This window comes from Phyllobates terribilis, unplaced genomic scaffold (assembly GCF_046119375.1).
Source record: "Phyllobates terribilis strain yellow unplaced genomic scaffold, ASM4611937v1 Scaffold_1__5_contigs__length_1240528914, whole genome shotgun sequence".
Classification (NCBI taxonomy): Eukaryota; Metazoa; Chordata; class Amphibia; order Anura; family Dendrobatidae; genus Phyllobates; species Phyllobates terribilis.
The window spans coordinates 851,031,077-851,049,717 of NW_027362761.1; the positions used below are offsets into that span (position 1 = coordinate 851,031,077).

At 42.0% G+C, this 18,641-nt stretch overlaps 1 protein-coding gene across 2 annotated transcripts in view; it reads left to right on the forward strand.

Moving 5' to 3' along the window:
- Positions 1–316: 316 nt before the first annotated feature.
- Positions 317–18,641, forward strand: part of LOC141153506 (rap1 GTPase-GDP dissociation stimulator 1-A) — a 129,021-nt gene continuing 110,696 nt past the window's right edge. Inside the window, exon 1 of one of the 2 annotated variants that reach the window (XM_073638376.1) lies at positions 317–539. In XM_073638376.1, the coding sequence (XP_073494477.1) occupies positions 536–539 (4 nt within the window). In that variant the 5' untranslated portion in view covers positions 317–535. The remainder of the gene's footprint in view (positions 540–18,641) is intronic. The other variant, XM_073638385.1, reaches the window with a different exon arrangement.

The window sequence follows — 18,641 nt, forward strand, 5'->3', positions numbered from 1 at the left end:
ACCAGTCCCTATGTGGCACGGGCTCCCCATGGTTTTGGCGTTCCCTGCCATTAAAACAAATGTTTTTCCATTAGAAGCACATTTTTTAGAAGTCGCCCTCCATGTACCGGAGTGGAGCACATGACAAGCTCTCAGCATCCTGCCTGGCATTTTCCTTACAAACCAAAGCATGAGGAGAGCCAACTGGGAGGCTGAGAATACCTGTGTACTGTAAAGCACGCTGCCCCATCACACCACACACGCACTGCCATGCTCTGCCCATGCCAATACCGATGGCAGCAGCTGCACAGCAGGGTGGGGCTGAAGCTGGGCACTGTACCTGTGTAGTGCGCAGGCGCGCTCATAACCCAGGCCCCGCCCCTCCTCCAGCACAGAACCTGAGCGCTCCATAGATCTCGCGGTGACTCGAGTATTAGCGCCGGGTGTCGCCAGGGTCCCCACAGATACCCCTCCATAGACCCGGGCACAAGCGGCGGCAGGCAGAGCCCACCTACCACCGGAGAACACAGGGACCGGGGGTGGCAGCAGCACAAGCATGGGTGAGTGCAGGAGGCATGCACTGGATGACAGGCAGTGTGTGTGCTGGATGGAGGACGGGATAGGCAGGCTGCTCGTGTATGTATGTGTGTGTGTCTATTAGCATGGCACCTCTGGGGAGGCATTGCTTGCTTACGTGCATGGCACCCATACAGATGGTACAAGAAATCAGCCCTGTGCCTACTGCCCCCTTCTTTCCTTCTAATTCCTCAGATTTTTCCGTCTGTCCAGATCTGATCACCCGTCTGTCTTACTGAATCTCCCATAAAGCATCCTAGCTCCGGTTCTCCCCCTATTAGTCGGAGCAGACAGCTTGACCCCACCGTACTGTCACTTTCAGTGATCATTGACTCCCACTTTCTTATCATACAAATTCAATACATAATATTGACAGGCTGCATAACACATCACAACCACTGGGTGGCACACGGATACATGTAAACCTCTCCTGGCAGAGTATCGCCAATAATGTGACTGCATGCTTGTCCTCTGTGCCCCCATTTATAACGACTAATACTATGGGGGTTCAGCAGTTGGACCCGTCATGCCCAGAAGCACCCTAGGGAAAGTGGCGCTGCTAGCAGCAGTTATAGTTGCTACATGTATTGATGAAGCACCGCTAGTACCTTTTATCTCTGATCCAACGCCTATGAACTATTTATTATTTTCCTAAAATCTTAATATTCTGATTCGGTGCGTTCTTTTTTTACATTTGTCAATGGAGCGTGACTGCTGACGTCATGCTGATTGGCAGCCGGATCCCCGCAGTTAGGCAGCGGGGAGCTGGCTGTCAATCAGCATGATGTCAGCTTGCAGCATGTCTATTTGTCTTGCACTTTGTGCCGAAAATCTGCAGGTAAAAAACGCACATGTGTTTTTAGTGCTTTTCCTCTGCGCATGTCCACAGATGGTTGTAACATTAAAGTTTTGTCACAGCCAAATTCCAGAAAGTATCAAAAATAAAGCCGCTTTACTTAAGCCTTGACATACTAAAAAGAGAAAAAAGCTGCACCGATAAAAACACAAAAAACCCTCAATTTACATAATAGGTGTAAACATCCGATAAACGGCTGCAGCGGTTCCGGACCTTCGTAGTTTTCTGCCGCTGAGCGGCCCTGCATGTGTATGTAGCCTAAATGACAGGCGAAACCTCAAACATCTGACGCTAATCCAAAATCTGTTCTCTCTAGCTACAGTGTGCCAATCACTTTATTTTTTTTTAGGTATTTTTTTATGGCAGAGGACCAGGTACATATGTAGCACTTATATATCACATTCCAAATTATTATGAATCATTATCAAATACTATTTTTCTCTGATCTTCCTAAATGGTCAATACAAGTGAGTCAGTATAATGTTCAAATCATCAACCATCAGGCTATGTTCACACACGTTGTATTTTTCTGCTGCTAACTTTTATCTGGCAGGAAAACGGCTGCGTAAAAAAGCGTGCGTATTTGCTGCGCATTTTTGACCACCCATTATTACTTCCTATGGCTGAAAAAAACGCAGCAAATACACAGGTGTTTTCTGCTGCAGAAACGCTGAAAGAAGTGACATGCTCTATTTTCCAAATACGCAAGCAAGGCAGAAAATAGGCAGCAAACAAAAAGCAATGTGTGAACAGAGAATTCTGGTTTCTCATAGACTTTGCTGGTCCTGCAAAATGCAGCTGAAAATTTTCATAAAAATCTGCTGCAAAACACAACGTGTGTGAACATAGCCATAGTGTATAAATCACATTTTATTGGACAAACCTCCCAATGATAAAAGTATGTCTTTCAAAACTAAAACCTCAAACTGTTCCAATTTATTATGCAGAGTTTCTGCATAATTTGTAGAAGTTGCAGCATTAAGATGTCACATTTACTGAAATCAAAAGCATCTTAACAGGCCTAATTACATGCTAACATAGGACCCCTTATTTGATATCACCTTCACAATTCTTGCATCCATTGAACTTGTGAGTTTTTGGATAGTTTCTGCTTGAATTTCTTTGCAGGATGTCACAATAGCCTCCCAGAGCTGCTGTATTGATGTGCCTCCCACCCTCATAGATCTTTTGCTTGAGGATACTCCAAAGGTTCTCAATATGGTTGAGGACAGCGGAGGATGGTGGCCACCCATAGATTGCTCCCCTTTTATGCCCATAGCAGCCAATAACGCATAGGTATTCTTTGCAGCATAAGATGATTTTGCTATGGATTGCACGATTCTTCTTTTAGTACCATGGAAGAAAGTGGTCAGTCAGTGGTCATTTCACACCTGCAGGGCCCCTAAAGGACCTACCAGTTCTCTTCCCAATATTTCATCCCAAATCATGACTCTGCCACCTCCTTGCCGACGTCACAGCCATGTTGGGACATTCTGGCTATCAATCAACCATCCACTACTCCATCCATCTGGATCATCCAGGGTTGCACGGCACTCATCAGTAAACAAGACTGTTTTAAATTTAGTCTTCATGTATGTCTGGGCCCACTGCAACCGATTTTGCTTGTGAGCACTGTTTGAGGTGTCCAAATAGTGATTTTTGGATCCTACACCTTGAGATTCGTAGGACTCCAGAGGCATCAGCAGTTCCAAATATCTGTTTGCTGCTTTGTAATGGTATTTTATCAGCTACTCTTAAGCCGCTGAATTTGTCTGGCAGAAACCTTCCTCATTATGCTTTTATCTGCAAAAACCCATCTGTGCTCTGTATCGGCCATAAATCTCTTCATAGTACGATGATTATGCTTAAGTATTTGTGAAATATCTAATGTTTTCATACCTTGTCCAAGATATTGCACTATTTGCTGCGGTTTGTCAGCAGAGCAATCCCTTTTTCTTTCCCATGTTGCTTGAAACCTGTGGCCTGCTTAACAATATGTAACATTGTTCTTAAGTAGTTTTCCTTTAATTGGGCTCACCTGGGAAACTAATTATCACAGGTGTTTGAGATCGTTTTCGGTGATCCAAAGAGCCGTGAGACCCAACACCATCCATGAGTTTGTCAAAAAACAAAAAATGACATCTTTATGACACTTCAATCCAATTTGTATAATAATTTGGAACGTGGTGTAGAAGTCAGTAGACACACGTGGTATGTATACAGCACAGACAGCTCTAGTGGGCTCATACCGCCCTAAGCTCCAGGAATCTTAATGAAGGGTACATAACCCGAAACGTTGCTGTAATCACTACATAGTGGTCTGAAGCCTACTATGGGCTATGTGCACTACGGTGCCTATAGTGATGTTTATAGTTTGTGGAATTTTATAGTTTATACATTTATAAGACTACAAAATGTAGAAATGTATTAGATTTTAGGTGTTGGTGTCTGTATGATGAGCGGAATATTACTGTAAGCTTGCGAGCAGGGCCCTCTCTCCTCCTGGTATCTGTTGATTTATGTGATTGTTATTCTGTAATGTCTTTTATTGTCTGTACAAGTCACCTCTAAAGTGTAAAGTGCTGTGGTATATGTTGGCAGTATAGAAATAAATAAATTATAATTATTACTGTACATTCATTTAAATGAACATATTACAAGCAGTATCTATTTAGTGCCCAGGATTTAAGTGGTTTTTCCTTTTTTGTTTTTTTTCTGGGCTTTGGTAACTTCATTAGCGGTGGCAATGTGGAATTTTAGGAAATATTGTTTAACACCCAATATCTGTCCTGTATCTCAGGTTTCACAGCACTGTTCTCGATAATGGGAAAAGTGAATGAAAATTGCACTTCTTTGGAAGCGAACAATACGTCTTGTCATTGGTAGACCTCATCCTCTTCTTTTTTTTTTTTCTTTTTTTTTTTTTTAATGGTTGCTTCTTATTGTGTCCATGGGCCATAAGCTTATACTCTCTGCTGTGTTTAATGCATGTCTCACTTCTTCATAAATGTACAGTATGGCTACGCTGAAATATTGGCCGTTCCTAAGGCATGCAGGTGCAAAGGCTAATCAGGCGGAAGAACCCCTTCATGCAAGCATTGGTTCTTGACTAAACATGTCCGCTGATCAAAAATGATTGCATCTTTTCTGCTGATATCAAAATCCTTGTTAGTAGGCCGCATATGGCACAAGCACACTAGCGATAATTGGTTTCATATGGTGCTGAGGTTTGTCCCAGGTACCGTATTTTTCGGACTATAAGACGCACTGGACCATAAGACGCACCTAGGTTTTAGAGGAGGAAAATTAAAAAAATAAAAATTTAAGCAAAAAATGTGGTCATGATGCACTTTTAAGGGGGAGGGGGTCTTCTGCTGACACTGGTATAGGGGTAATGTCCCCCAATTCTGAAAATATCCCCCATCCTGGCATATATGCCGCCACCTTCCTTTTATACGTGGTCCTCATCCCTGTCCTGGTATGCATGGCACCCCTCATCCCCATCATGCTGCACATTAAAAAAAATAAATAAACACTCCTACTAACCTTTCTTCTCTCTCGTCCAGCTCTGCGTCTTGTCTACCTGCACTGATCTCTCCATGTGAGTCGCACATGACATCACTGCCATGCGCGGCTCACATGGAGAGATCAGCTGCCGGAAGTCACTGCTCCCCACGCCGGGACTGTGTGCGCGGGGAGCAGTGACTTCACTCTCCTTCATAGCCGGCAACAGCTGCTGCCGGCTATCTCCTGTGCCCGCTCATTAAAGGGCATGAATATTCACCCCCTCCCCACGCCCATGGGCGAGGAGAGAGGTTGAATATTCATGTCCTTTAACAGTGGGCACAGGAGATAGCCGGCAGCAGCCGCAGCGCGGCTACACTGTATACCGCTATTAAGGAGCATGAATATTCGGTGCTCCCCACGCCCCATGGGCGTGGGGAGCAGTGAATATTCATTTTCTTTAGCAGCGGGGACAGTGTAGGCTGCAGCGCTCGGCTGCTGCCTCCTGTGCCCCGCTCGTCCACCAATACCACTCCCCTCACACCCCACATAAATATACACCCCCCAACATTCGGACTATAAGATGCACCCCCCATTTTCCTCCAAAATTTTGGAGGAAAACAGTGCGTCTTATAGTCTGAAAAATACGGTAAATGACGCTAAAGGAGACAAAACCTCTGCCCATGGAAGAGGTGGCTTAAAGGCCAACATAAGAAAATCTAGTGGCAGATGTATATATTGAATCTTAAGTGTTTCTATTAAAGATGGCCATACATCTTAGTGGTCATCCCATCGCTTGTTCACCAGCAGCTATTCTGCCTTTTCTTTCTGTTACTCATGCATGCTTGGTACATCTCAGCCTGTTTGTGTTTACCATGAGAAGAACGACCGCTCTGGGGGTCTTCATATCTCCCTTGAGAACAGAAGGATTCGGCATGTTGCAAGCCAATATGCCTAATCCTTTTTTCCCCTAAAAATCTGCCATGTTTATTCCCCCTACATACTCATTAGATGGTTGGTTGGCCAGTTTGTGTAATGTATATGGCCGCCCTAAAGGAGCTGTATTTGTGGCTGTTACTGCAGTGAAATCACCACGTTCTTATAGCTAGTGGATCTTAATGCAGATTTGGCCACCGGTTTTCTTTTGCATTATGATGAGAAGTAATATTTGTAAGGCATTGTTTGGTAACATGTGAATGGTTTCTGCAATATCTTCTTGTACTTTGATGCGTTTTGGATTTGTAAGCACACTTCTTCAATATCACATGCTGTGCCGCATGCCACAATGTCCTCTTTTCTTGGAAACTTAAAGCTATTGATCCATAATATTCGACAGCTATGTGCATAGAGTACATTCTGGTAAGAGAATATTTTCTAGCTTATGATAAAACAGATGGGAAAAGAGGATTCTAATGATCGATGATGGATTTCTCACAAGTCAATGGGAGTTCTTCTTCCTTTTTTTTTTTTTTTTTTTAAGCTTTTGAAATGGTTGTCTGATCCTAACATATTGGTGACCTCTCTGTAGAATCCGTGGAGCTCCGACATCGTATCACCAAATAGCTAATATCCGTTTTGGAAGGGTCCAATATAAGCAATGTACAGCTCCGTACATAGTTTACCAGCCACTGCCAAAACTGCAGTAACTTCCAATGTAGAGTACTGGATTTTGGGGTAAATATGGCAGAGTGCTGCAGTTTATTAACTTTTCAAGTCAAAGATAAATTTTAATACTCGGCAGCGGCCACTAAGCAATGTGTGAGGCTGCTGTATTCCGCTCCATACATTACTTACACATGACCGCTGATCATTGGTGGTGCCTGGTGTCAAATCCACCAATCTTATATGAATACCTATCCTACTGATAGGCCATCAATATGTTAATTCGAGACACCCTCTTTTAAAGGGAATCTGTCACCACTTTGGAGATATCCGACCTCTCCTATGGGCATACAGGGTATAGAAAAGTAATCTATTCATACCTGTATGGCCCATAGTAGAGGTCTGATATCTGCAAAGTGGTGACAGATTCCCTTTTAAGGGTAAGTTCACACAGAATGGATATACTTTGGATTTTTCTCTGCATGTTACAGTACCAATATTGTATGTGGATGAAATTTTGTTAAACTTATCTACAACAACAAAAATCCACAACGTAAATTGACCAATGAGAACCATAAAACTCATTCTCCAAAGTCCTAAAGGGCAGAATCTAGGCTCAGAATTTTGTTATTTCTCAATGTGTTGCTTGTCCATCTGTTTTGGGTGTTTTGAGAAAAGCTTCCTGTGCTGGTTTTGCTTTTTTCCTTCCAAAATATCTCTGTTAATTACAGTATGTAAGAGTAAAAGTAGCAATAAAAGGCATCTTAAAATCACCACTTAGATATGTAGGTTTTTTTGGACACAGAATTGCTGAATGCTGCAATGGTAAAGCTTCAAAAACTAAAAGTAGTAGTCGCAGGGCCACTTCTTGTTACGTAGCTATAGAAAGCTGCGAGAAAAGTGTAAGGAGTTGTACAACCAGCTCTCCTGGCATCATTGATGGTGCCGGAATAAGTTCTGATGTCGGAAATATTGTTATTATAAGAGATGTCTGATAGAAAAGTCTCTCAATGTATCTAAGCAGTAACAATGTCTCATCATTTGTAAATATGGCAGAACACCAATTATATAGTGGAGCCACTCAAACATGTGCCAGACTGTCTTTTGCCAGCTGTTTCATATGGAAATATGCTTGTAAGGTTCTAGGCAGTCATCTTATTGGCTTTAGCAGGTCCAGTGGTCTTCCTAATTTACCTTCTACTAATAGTCTCAAAAGTAGGCTAAAATGGAGGTTTATCTTCAGCGATGATTTTGACTTTTGTCTTGGACGCACTAATAGTCTGGAGACGTGGGTAACACCATGAAGAGGCCTTCACGAGAGCACATCACACCAGTCCTAATCCCAGGATTATGGTGTGGGGTAGCCTAATGAATGGTTACTGGGTTTCTCTAGTCCAGGGGTCTCAAACTCAGCTGGGCATATGGGCCGTACATGGAAAAACATTTAATTTGGGGGGCCGCATTATTTGCATGACAAAGTGACATTTTTAGTAATACCATTTTATTTTCTATACACCTTTTGAACTGGTCCTCATCTTGCAGACATGGTCTCCCATCCAGGTCCCCCATAATTGCAGACATGGCCTCCCATCCAGGTCCCCCATAACTGCAGACATGGCCCCCCCAAATACTGCGCACAGGGTCCCCGTCCCCCCAAATACTGTGCACAGGGTCCCCGTCCCCCCAAATACTGCGCACAGGGTCCCCTGTGGTGTATTTCACATGACCGAGAAAAAAAAAAAGATTCTCACCTGTCCTCCGTTCCCTCGGCGTCCTTTCTTCACCTGTGGCCCGCAGGCACATAGACCCCGTAACGATCGCGTCTCTCTCCAGCAGCCGACGACATCAGCGCTATAGTGCAGTGCATTGCCTGATAGGCAGGCTGCTGGCACTGATATTGCTGTGCAGAGAGTCGGTCTCTGCGCTGCAATACACTGCATAACAGCGCTGATGTCGGCGGCTGCTGGAGAGGGCCACGATCGTTACGGGGTCTGTGTGCCCGCGGGCCGCGTGTTTGAGACCCCTGCTCTAGTCTATATTCCAGATACACTAACTGCTGAGATGTTTATTGATTTGGTGGTAGAATATAATATAATTTGAAACCAGAAGTTTACATACAGTATATTAGAAGACACACATGCATGTTTTTCTCAAAATCTGACATGAAATCAGAATAAATTTTTCCCGTTTTAGGTCAACTAGGATTACCATAATTTGTAATATTTGCCAAATGCCCAAATAATGAGAGATGAGAGTATTACTTGCTGCAAAGTCAACATTTTACATACATTTCATTAGTATTTGGTACCATTGCCCTTAAACTGAATAACTTGGGTCAAATGTTTCAGATATCCTTCCACAAGCTTCTCACAATAGTTGAAATTTGGGCCCATTCCTTCTGACAAAACTGGTGTAACTGATCCGGGTTTGTAGGTCGCCTTGCTCGCACCTGCCTTTCAGCTTTGCCCATAAATTTTCCATAGGATTGAGATCAGGGCTTTGTGATGGCCACTCCAAAACATTGACTTTGTTATCCTTAAGTCACTTTACCATTTTGGCAGAATGCTTTGGGTCATTGTCCATTTGGAAGACCCATTTCCACCCAAGTTTTAACTTCCTGGCTGATGTGGGGTTGCTTTGCTGCAAGACAACATTATGCTGCCAACCCTGTGTTTCACAGTTGGGATGGTGTTCTTAGGCTTCCAAGCTTCTCCCTCTTTCCTCCCTTTTTAGTTTCATCAGACCACAGGACATGTCTCCAAAAATTTAAGGTCTGTGTTCCTGTGTGCATTTGCAAACATTAATCTGTCTTTTTATGTTTCTTTTGGAGTAATAGCTTCTTCCTGGCAGAGTGGTCTTTCAGCCCATGTTGATAAAGTACTCGTTTCACACTGGATATTCACACAATCTTACCAGCTTCCGCCATCATCTTCTCAAGGTCTTTTGCTTTTGTCCTTGGGTTGATATGCACATGTCAGACGAAAGCACGTTCATCTCTGGGACATAGAACCCATCTCCTTCCTGAGCAGTATGATGGCTGGACATTCCCATCTTGTTTGTACTTGCGTATAATTGTTTGCACAGATGAACAGGGCACCTTCAGGCATCTTGAAATTGTACTCAAGGATGAGCCAGACTTGTGCCAGTCCACAATTCTCTTCCTGATATCTTGACTGATTTGTTTAGACTTTCCCATGATGCTACACAAAGAAGCAGTGTGTGTCAGGTGTGGATTAAAATACATTCACAGGTGTGTCTCTAATTTAACTCAGATGTTGCCAAAAAAAGAAAAACCCTATCAGAAGCTTCCAAACACATGACATCATCATATGGGCAGTCCAGAATTGTTTAACCCCTTTAAAGCCCATGACGTACTAATACGCGTCAGTGCCCTGGGCTTTAAGAGCCTGACCCGTATTAGTACTTCATCGCGATCGCGTGCGCACACAGGCTGTGCGGGCGCGATCACCGCCGGGTGTCAGCTGATTGTCTGAGCTGACACCCGATACTATGTGCGGGGAGTGGTCCTGCACCGCTCCCAGCACATTAACCCCCGCAATGCTGCGACCGAAGTCGATTGCAGCATTGCGGTGGCAAGGGGAGGTGATCGGTATACTCGCCTCCTCTTCCGGCCTCCAGCGCTGTCTGCCGCGGCTTCCCGGGTGTTGCCATGACGACCCGATGTCGTCATGACAACATCCGGGTCACCAGACAGCAGGAAGATTGTTTGGACATGCGCAGTGCATCTCCAAACTATCTTCTCCCTGTCCAGCGCTGACTGCCTGCATAGCACAGGGATGGTGCTCCATCCCTATGCTGTGCAGGCGATCAGAATAAAAAAAGTGAAAGTCCCATAGTGGGACAAAGTATAAAAGTAAAAAAACTTCCAAAAAGTGAAAAAAAAAAAAAATAATTTTTTTTTAAATATTAAAAAAAAAAATAAAAAATAATCCACTAAAAATAAAAATATAATGTACCCATCAATAAATATTATTCTGAAAAAAAAACCAAACAAACAATAAAAGTACACATATTTGGTATCGCCGCGTCCGTAATGACCTGGCCTATAAAACTGTTCCACTAGTTAACCCCTTCAGTGAACACGGTAAAAAAAAAAAAAAAAAAAAACAAAGCAAAAAACAATGCTTTATCATCATACCGCCAAATAAAAAATGGAATAACACGTGATCAAAAAGACGAATATAAATAAAAATGGTACCGCTGAAAACGTCATCTCGTCCCGCAAAAAACAAGCCACCATACAGCTCCATCATCCGAAAAATCAAAAAGTTACAGCTCTGAGAATAAAGCGATGCAAAAGAATAATTTTTTCTATAAAATAGCTTTTACTGTGTAAAAGCGCCAAAACATAAAAAACGATATAAATGTGGTACCGCTGTAAACGTACTGACCCGAAGAATAAAGCTACCTTATCAATTTTACCACACCCGGAGCAGAATAAAAAAAATGTAAAAAAACACAATTCCTGAATTGTTGGTTTTTGTTTATTCTGCCTCCCAAAAATAGGAATAGAAAGCGATCAAAAAATGTCACGTGCCTGAAAATGGCACCAATAAAAACGTCAACTCATCCCGCAAAAAACAAGCCGTCACATGACTGTCGGCCAAAATATGGCGATGCAAAAACTAGATTTTACAAAATGTGTCTTTTAGTGTGACAGCTGTCAATCATAAAAACCCGATATGATTCTGGTATCACTGTAATCGCACCGACCCGAAGAATAAAGTAATCTCATCACTTATACCGCACGAGGAACGGCGTAAAAAATAAACGCTAGGGCTGGGGTTGGGGTTGTGCTAATGTTAGGGTTGGGGTTGTTTTTTTTTTTCAAAAGTAAAAAAAAAAAAAATGATATGGCGACTAGTGTTGAGCGCAAGTGCTCGCTACTTGGGTTTGCATCGGGTGCTCGGGTATGCACTGAGTATCGCGGGTGCTCGAGTCTCCGCCTCATATGCTTCGAGGCCAAAAAAACCTTGCGGGGATTGCCTGCCATGCACGAGCGATCCCCGCATGTTTTTTTGGGGTGTCTAATAACCGTGAAACATGCGGACGGGGACTCGAGCATTTCACTTGAGCACCCGTGATACATGGTGCATACCTGAGTACCCGATGCAAACTCAAGTAGCGAGCACTTGCGCTCAAGAGTAATGACAACTTATTCAATATGATGACCTAATGTTATCAAATTCTGTGTCGTACCTCTGGGTTCAAAACGTTCACTATACCCCTTAATACAATCCTTGAGGGGTATAGTTTCCAAAATGGGGTCACTTGTGGGGGAGCTCCACTGTTTAGGCACATCAGGGGCTCTCCAAACGCGACATGGTGTCCGTTAACAAATTGAATGGAAAATCGTCTCAAATTGTTAGTGGACACCATGTTGCGTTTGGAGAGCCCCTGTGTGCCTAAACATTGGAGCTCCCCCACAAGTGACCCCATTTTAGAAACTAGACCACCCAAGGCACCAATCTAGATGCATAGTGAGCACTTGGAACCCTCAGGTGCTTCACAAATTGATTTGTAAAAATGAAAAAGTGGGAAAAAAAAATACTTTTTCATTTTTACGAATCAATTTGTGAAGCACCTAGGGGTTACAAGTTCTCACTATGCATCTAGATAGGTGCATTGGGGGGTCTAGTTTCCAAAATGGGGTCACTTGTGGGGGGTTTCCACTGTTTAGGCACTTCAGGGGCTCTCCAAATGCAACATGGCGTCCGCTAATTATTCAAGCAAATTTTACAATCAAAAAGTCAAATGACGCTCCTTCCCTTCCGAGCCCTGCCGTGCACCCAAACAGTGTTTTTTCCCCACATATGGGGTATCTGCGTGCCCAGGGGAAATTGCACAACAAATTTTGGGGTCCATTTTTCCTGTTACCCCTGCAAAAATAAAAAAAATTGGGTCTAAAGTAACATTTTTGTGAAAAAAGTTAAATGTTAATTTTTTTCTTCCACATTCCAAAAATTCCTGTGAAGCACCTGAAGGGTTAATAAAGTTCTTGAATGTGGTTTTGAGCACCTTGAGGGGTGCAGTTTTTAGAATGGTGTCACTTTTGGGTATTTTCTGTCATAAAGACCCCTCAAAGTCACTTCAAATGTGATGTGGTCCCTAAAAAAATGGTTTTGTAAATTTTGTTGGAAAAAAGAGAAATCGCTGCTCAACTTTTAACCCTTATAGCTTCCTAACGAAAAAAAATGTTGGTTCCAAAATTGTGCTGATGTAAAGTAGACATGTGGGAAATATTATTTATTAACTATTTTGTGTTGCATATCTCTCTGATTTAAGGGCATAAAAATTCAAATTTTGAAAATTGCAAAATTTTCCAAATTTTCGCCAAATTTCCGTTTTTTTCACAAATAAACGCAAGTGATATCGAAGAAATTTTACCACAATCATGAAGTACAATATGTCACGAAACAACACTCTCAGAATCAGGGGGATCCGTTGAAGCGTTCCAGAGTAATTACCTCATAAAGTGACAGTGGTCAGAATTGTAAAAATTGGCCTGGTCATTAACGTGCAAACCACCTTGGGGGTAAAGGGGTTAAAGGCATAGCAATCTTAGTATATGTAAACTTCTGACTTAGCAGTAAGTTATAAAAATGCATTAAAACATTCTCTGTCATTTGGCAAATATTAAAAATTATGGTAATCTTAATTGACCTAAAACCAGAAATGTTTATTTTGATTTCATGTCAGATATTGAGAAAAACATGCATATGTGTCTTTTTATATAGTGTGTGTTCGTGTTCGTTCAGCAAAACACTGCATTAAAACCTCCTCTGTGAACTGGCCTATCTGTGCTGCTCCCTTATTATGTCATTCACTGGTAAAAGGAAGCTAGAAGCATTCTGACTTCTCTTTAGATATAAATTTAGAAGAAAATGCTGTATAACCTGGTAGCAGTGCAACATAAGTAGGGGGAAGTGTGCTCTCATATGTAAATTGTGGTTTAAAGTTTTTCCTTAAGTACAGTGTTTTCTGGTTACAGGCAACACACATACAATATCCGTGATCTTTATACTCTAATTCACAAACCGTTTTGAAATCTGTTTTGCTGAGCATCGGCCTGCACGACATCCCCTCTCAGGCTTCATAAACAGAGATTACATCCTTATCCCTTTTAATCTTTTTTTTTTTTTTTTTTTTTTTGCAAGCTAAGAAGACATCACATTGGATTTCTGCAAAATTGTATTCAGCAACTAAAGCTGCCTGCATATGGGCACACGGAGTCACTGTCCAAGATGAGACCATGGTATATTATAGTATTCCTTTAGGCCTAATTCACACAACATTATCACAGCTGTATTTTGTCAGCCATATTACTGCTAGAAGTCCCAGCCTGACTCTGGATCTCATGACCTGAAATGATACAGTAACATCATGGGTACCTCTGATACTTAGGCAGGTTTTTTGATGAATTGAACTGTAATGCTGAATGTTTGGTTATCAGTCTGCTATCCCTTTACTCTCAAATCACAGTAAAAAGTCTGCCATTTCCACAAATGCAAATAAATGCAGCATATGAGTTATGGAGAGAGTCAAGTGGGAAAATGTAGAAAATGCAGCTATTGATCAGGGAATTTGGGTTAGAGGTGGACATGCACCTATACATGGCTATACCATAAGACTTGGGGCTACACTGCGACTTTGGCCATGACACTTGTCATGTGACCAACGATCAGTTGATGTCTCTGCTACATCGCTGTGCAGTACATGGCATAGTGACCCCCCAAAAGTACTGCAACAAGCAAGTTGCAAAAAATCAGACGCAATTGGATTGTTTGCGACTTACTTGTCACAGTACCCTTGGGGGTCTCTATACCACCAAATTTATTGCACTACGATGTAGCAGCAACACCTAGTGAACTTTGATCGCACGCCAAAGTCACTGCATAGTCCCAGCCGAAGTGTCAAAAATGGCTAGAACTATTTTATGCTTTTCTTTATCAGGTTTATAAACTTAGAACTATATATACTGCTAATGCTCATTCTATTAGATGTACAAAATAATGTCATATTTGGTGTGTGTTTTTTTTTTTTTTATGTTTCTAGCTGAAAGCTTTGATGGGCCTCGCCATGGTCCATGTTGGTGAGTGATGGAGTTCCTGCTTTGTTTTAGGCTACGTTCCCACGGTCAGGAAGTAGCAACGCTTTGGACTCAGCGTATATTCGCTGTGTTCTAATCACGCAGTTAAAGCTGCTTTTTCTCACTAAACCATGCAGATTTAATGCATACTATCCATTCTATTGTGGAAATTAACATGCTGCGGCTCGTGAAGCCACGCCACCGGTGAGTTTACGCAATGTGAAATAGAAGCACAGTTGGCATGGGATTTCTATATATCCATCCACTGTGCTTGTACTGTACAACGCAGCGGTTTGGACGCAGCACAGGTGAGCTGAGTCCAAACTGCTGCCTCTCTGGATCGTAGGAACGTACCCTTAGAGTCCTGTGCGTCTGCCTTGTGTCTCAGGAGCTTTACAGTCACAACTTGTGTGTACTATAGATCCACTTCGATTTCTACAGCCACAACTTGCGTGTGCTAAAGATCCACTTCCATTCCTAGCCATGATTTAGCCATTGGAATTGGCCCATTGACTTTACTGTAGGCAAACCCTTTTTTGTTGATTGTGTGATGAATGCTATTAATATACTAATATAGGGTTAATCACAACAAGGCCACGGCCCCACTATGCGTATTCATCAACCGAAGGAAAAGAGGTATGCTAATGTACAGTGATCACCCAATATAAACAATGCACCAATAGTTTACAAAAAATGCACCTGTAAATTTTATTTATGCAAGTACAAACAGCGTCACAAATATATCCAATTCATTAAAACACAAGTAAAAATTATTATAGTGGAATTAACCACTGTTAGAGAACCCATCTACTTCAGAAACCATCCCAAAACATGATCACAATAAATCAAATACATGATGGAGGCATATAGAATTCACACCCAGGCTGTCCCTGGTGATCAATATTGCAATATGGTACATAAACTGGGGGTGCTATCATGGTTTGGGTATTGTTGTTTTTTCTTTATGTGTAATTAATCAGACTAATACTTTGTGCTGATGTGGATTGATTTAGGATTCCTGAACAACACTATTATACAGTGTCAGGTGTTAATGATGCAATACCCCATCCCCCAGAATCGGTTTGTGCACAGGTCACTTTGGGTATAATGCACTCCTTGCATTATTGGTGGTGATTAGCCATAGTCTATGTACCATATTGCAATATTGATCACCAGGGACAGCCTGGGTGTGAATTCTATATGCCTCCATCATGTATTTGATTTATTCCTTTTATTGGCAGTCACACCCTTTCGGCAGAGTGAAAGGAAAGTCGCTGCTCTGTCAACATGATGTCAGCTGAATCGCTAGCAGGACTGGTCTGTGATCGCTATGTGCCGGCAGAGATTTTTGCCTGGCACAACATACAGGTAGTTAGCAACTGCCTGTTAGTTCTTAGGCCCATAGTGAGAAAAATTTAAATAGTCCTGGATAACTACATTAAATGATCAACCAATCCTGCCAATATCAGTGGGTTGCACTATGAGAAACATTTTTATATTTTACTTTGTGTAAGTACTAGTGAAATTCATTTTCCTTATTTCTAAATTTATAAGCTTAGTTTCAAAGCTCTTTTTTCTCTAGGTAAAAATGAGTAATAAAATAATGGAGATCTGTTTGGCCATTAATCTTTTTTTTTTTTTCTGATCGGCATGATCAGCCATTATAGGGTGGTGATTGGGTATAAAACCCTTCAAGCACATTTGACAGCCTGGATTGGAGGAGCTATTTCCTTGAGTACAAATAATGCATTGTTCAGAGAATTACCTGGTCCTTATGAACATTGATTTACGAGGTCATCTACTTCCATATAGCCCTTATTTCACTCCTTATAGTACATGCATTTTATGTTTTCTCCTTTAACCGCTTTTGAACTGGATTTATAAAGTTGTCTTTGCATTTGCTTTGAAATATTCTGTGAAGAATGTCGGGCATCTGCCGTGCCGGGCACATCCTGCCAACATTGAAATGATGAAAAATGCTTAGCGTAGAGTCAAATAGTCAGCTCATTGCTATTGAATGCACGAAGTATCACCGCACCATATTTTGGATACTTGCATTCTATTTTTGTCTAAAAAAAAAAAATCCATCCATTGGTAGGTAATGCTTAAAAAGAATAGGACAGTGAAGCTCCAGATGGGGTGGCGGGGCAGTCACTGGGTAAATAATACTCATGTTATTTTTAAGCATTTTCAAAAGTATGAAAAATGGACAAGTGCATTAATGTACATTTTCTTTTTCAAATGTTTATAAAGGGCACATTATTTAAATACCACCCTTGAAGGGGAAAAAAAAAAGAAGTTTTTAAACTAACATATGGTCAAAAAGTTACGGACACATAACCTTGTATTTCCACACTGCTGACCGCTCACAGGCATCACGTGACCCCCGGCTGCAGCCGACTTTTGCTTCCGCTGAGGTCACGTCAAATGAGGTGTGGCTCAGTCACGCGCTCCACACGGTGGATGCTGGGCTGTGGGCGAGGTTTTGCCCCGTGTCACATCCCCGCATCCACCGCGCACTTTCCTGCATTCATTGAGAGTGCACGGTGGATGATGGGCTGTGATGCGCAGGGAAACCCCGCCCACAACCCAGCATCCACAGCGGGGAGCGTGTGACTGAGACACGCCTCACTTGACGTGACCTCAGCGGTAACTAAAGCCGGCTGCAGCCGGGGGTCACATGATATCTGTGAGCGGTCAGCGATAGCGCCACTCACAGGCAATAAACACAACGCAAGGTAATTAGACAAAATCTTCTTTCCACAGGTTAAATGCATTGGAGGCATTATAAAAAGTAGTGGACAACTTCTTCAAAGAAAGCTAAACCTTGTGTTGATTGTTCCTGAAGCGGGTGGTTACCTGTAGCTATAAGGACTGTTCCATACTTAATGTTTTTGTTTTTCCTGTTAGGCCGGTAAGGCTTTGTTTGTTTTGCTAACATTGCCGTGGTTTATGCAGTACTCTTAATAAACCAGCGGAAGATTTAAAGAGACAGTGTTCCTGTGTCTACCTCAATGTGCAGCTGAGTGAGCCAATCTACCACAAATGTTACAATAGTTATGGTCTTTATTCAGCCCTCTGTCTCGCCTCCTTCGGCATACTAAATTTCCCATACCTTTTCACATTTTAGATTTTTTTCTCTCCCTTTTAAGGGTACGTTAATAACTAATAAAAAATAAAAAAAAAAAATTAGCTACTATTAGTATGCACCTGTACACACCTGTTTTCTGTTTTAAGTGACGGTCAGTATTTTATATTTGTATGCATAGACCCTCTGACAAAGCACTCCACCCGTCAGTCTATGGCGGTTTTAATCACAGCAGGATCCTACCTACTCATAAATGTAGGCTATCAGCCCAAGAGAGAAATCACATTAGATTATGTTCCCAGCAAAGAAGATTGACGTGTTGTGACTACTGGGCGTACATGAATTGGCCAATTTATGCACTAAGTATCTTGGGAAAAAAAAACTATTTTCTAGAGCAGAAAGATACTTTGTTAGTTATGTAAAAAGATGGCTACTCTTAGCATGCACCTGTTCACACCTATTCGCTGTTTGGAAGTGACAGTCAGTATTTGATATTTGTATGCATTGGCCCTCTGACCAAGCACTCCAACCATCAGCCTATGGCGGTTTTAATCACAGCAAGATCCTACCTACCCATATAAATATAGGCTATCGGCCCAGGAGAGGAATCACATTAGGTTAGGTTCCCAGCAAAGAGGATCGCCTTGTCGTGATGCTGGGCATGCATGAATTGGCCAATTTCTGCTGTAAGTATCTTAGTTTTTTCCTATTTTCTAGAGCAGTAATGCAAATCCAATTTCATATATTTCATGTTTGCATGCTATAGTGCTACAGAGTGCTACTTTTTGTTAGTTATATATGTAGATGGCTACTCTTAGTATGCACATGTTCACTGTTTAGAAGTGACAGCCTTAAATATCAAAGACTGACTATGTTCACACCACTATATTTTCAGTCCAAGTGCCTTGGAAAAATGGACCACATTC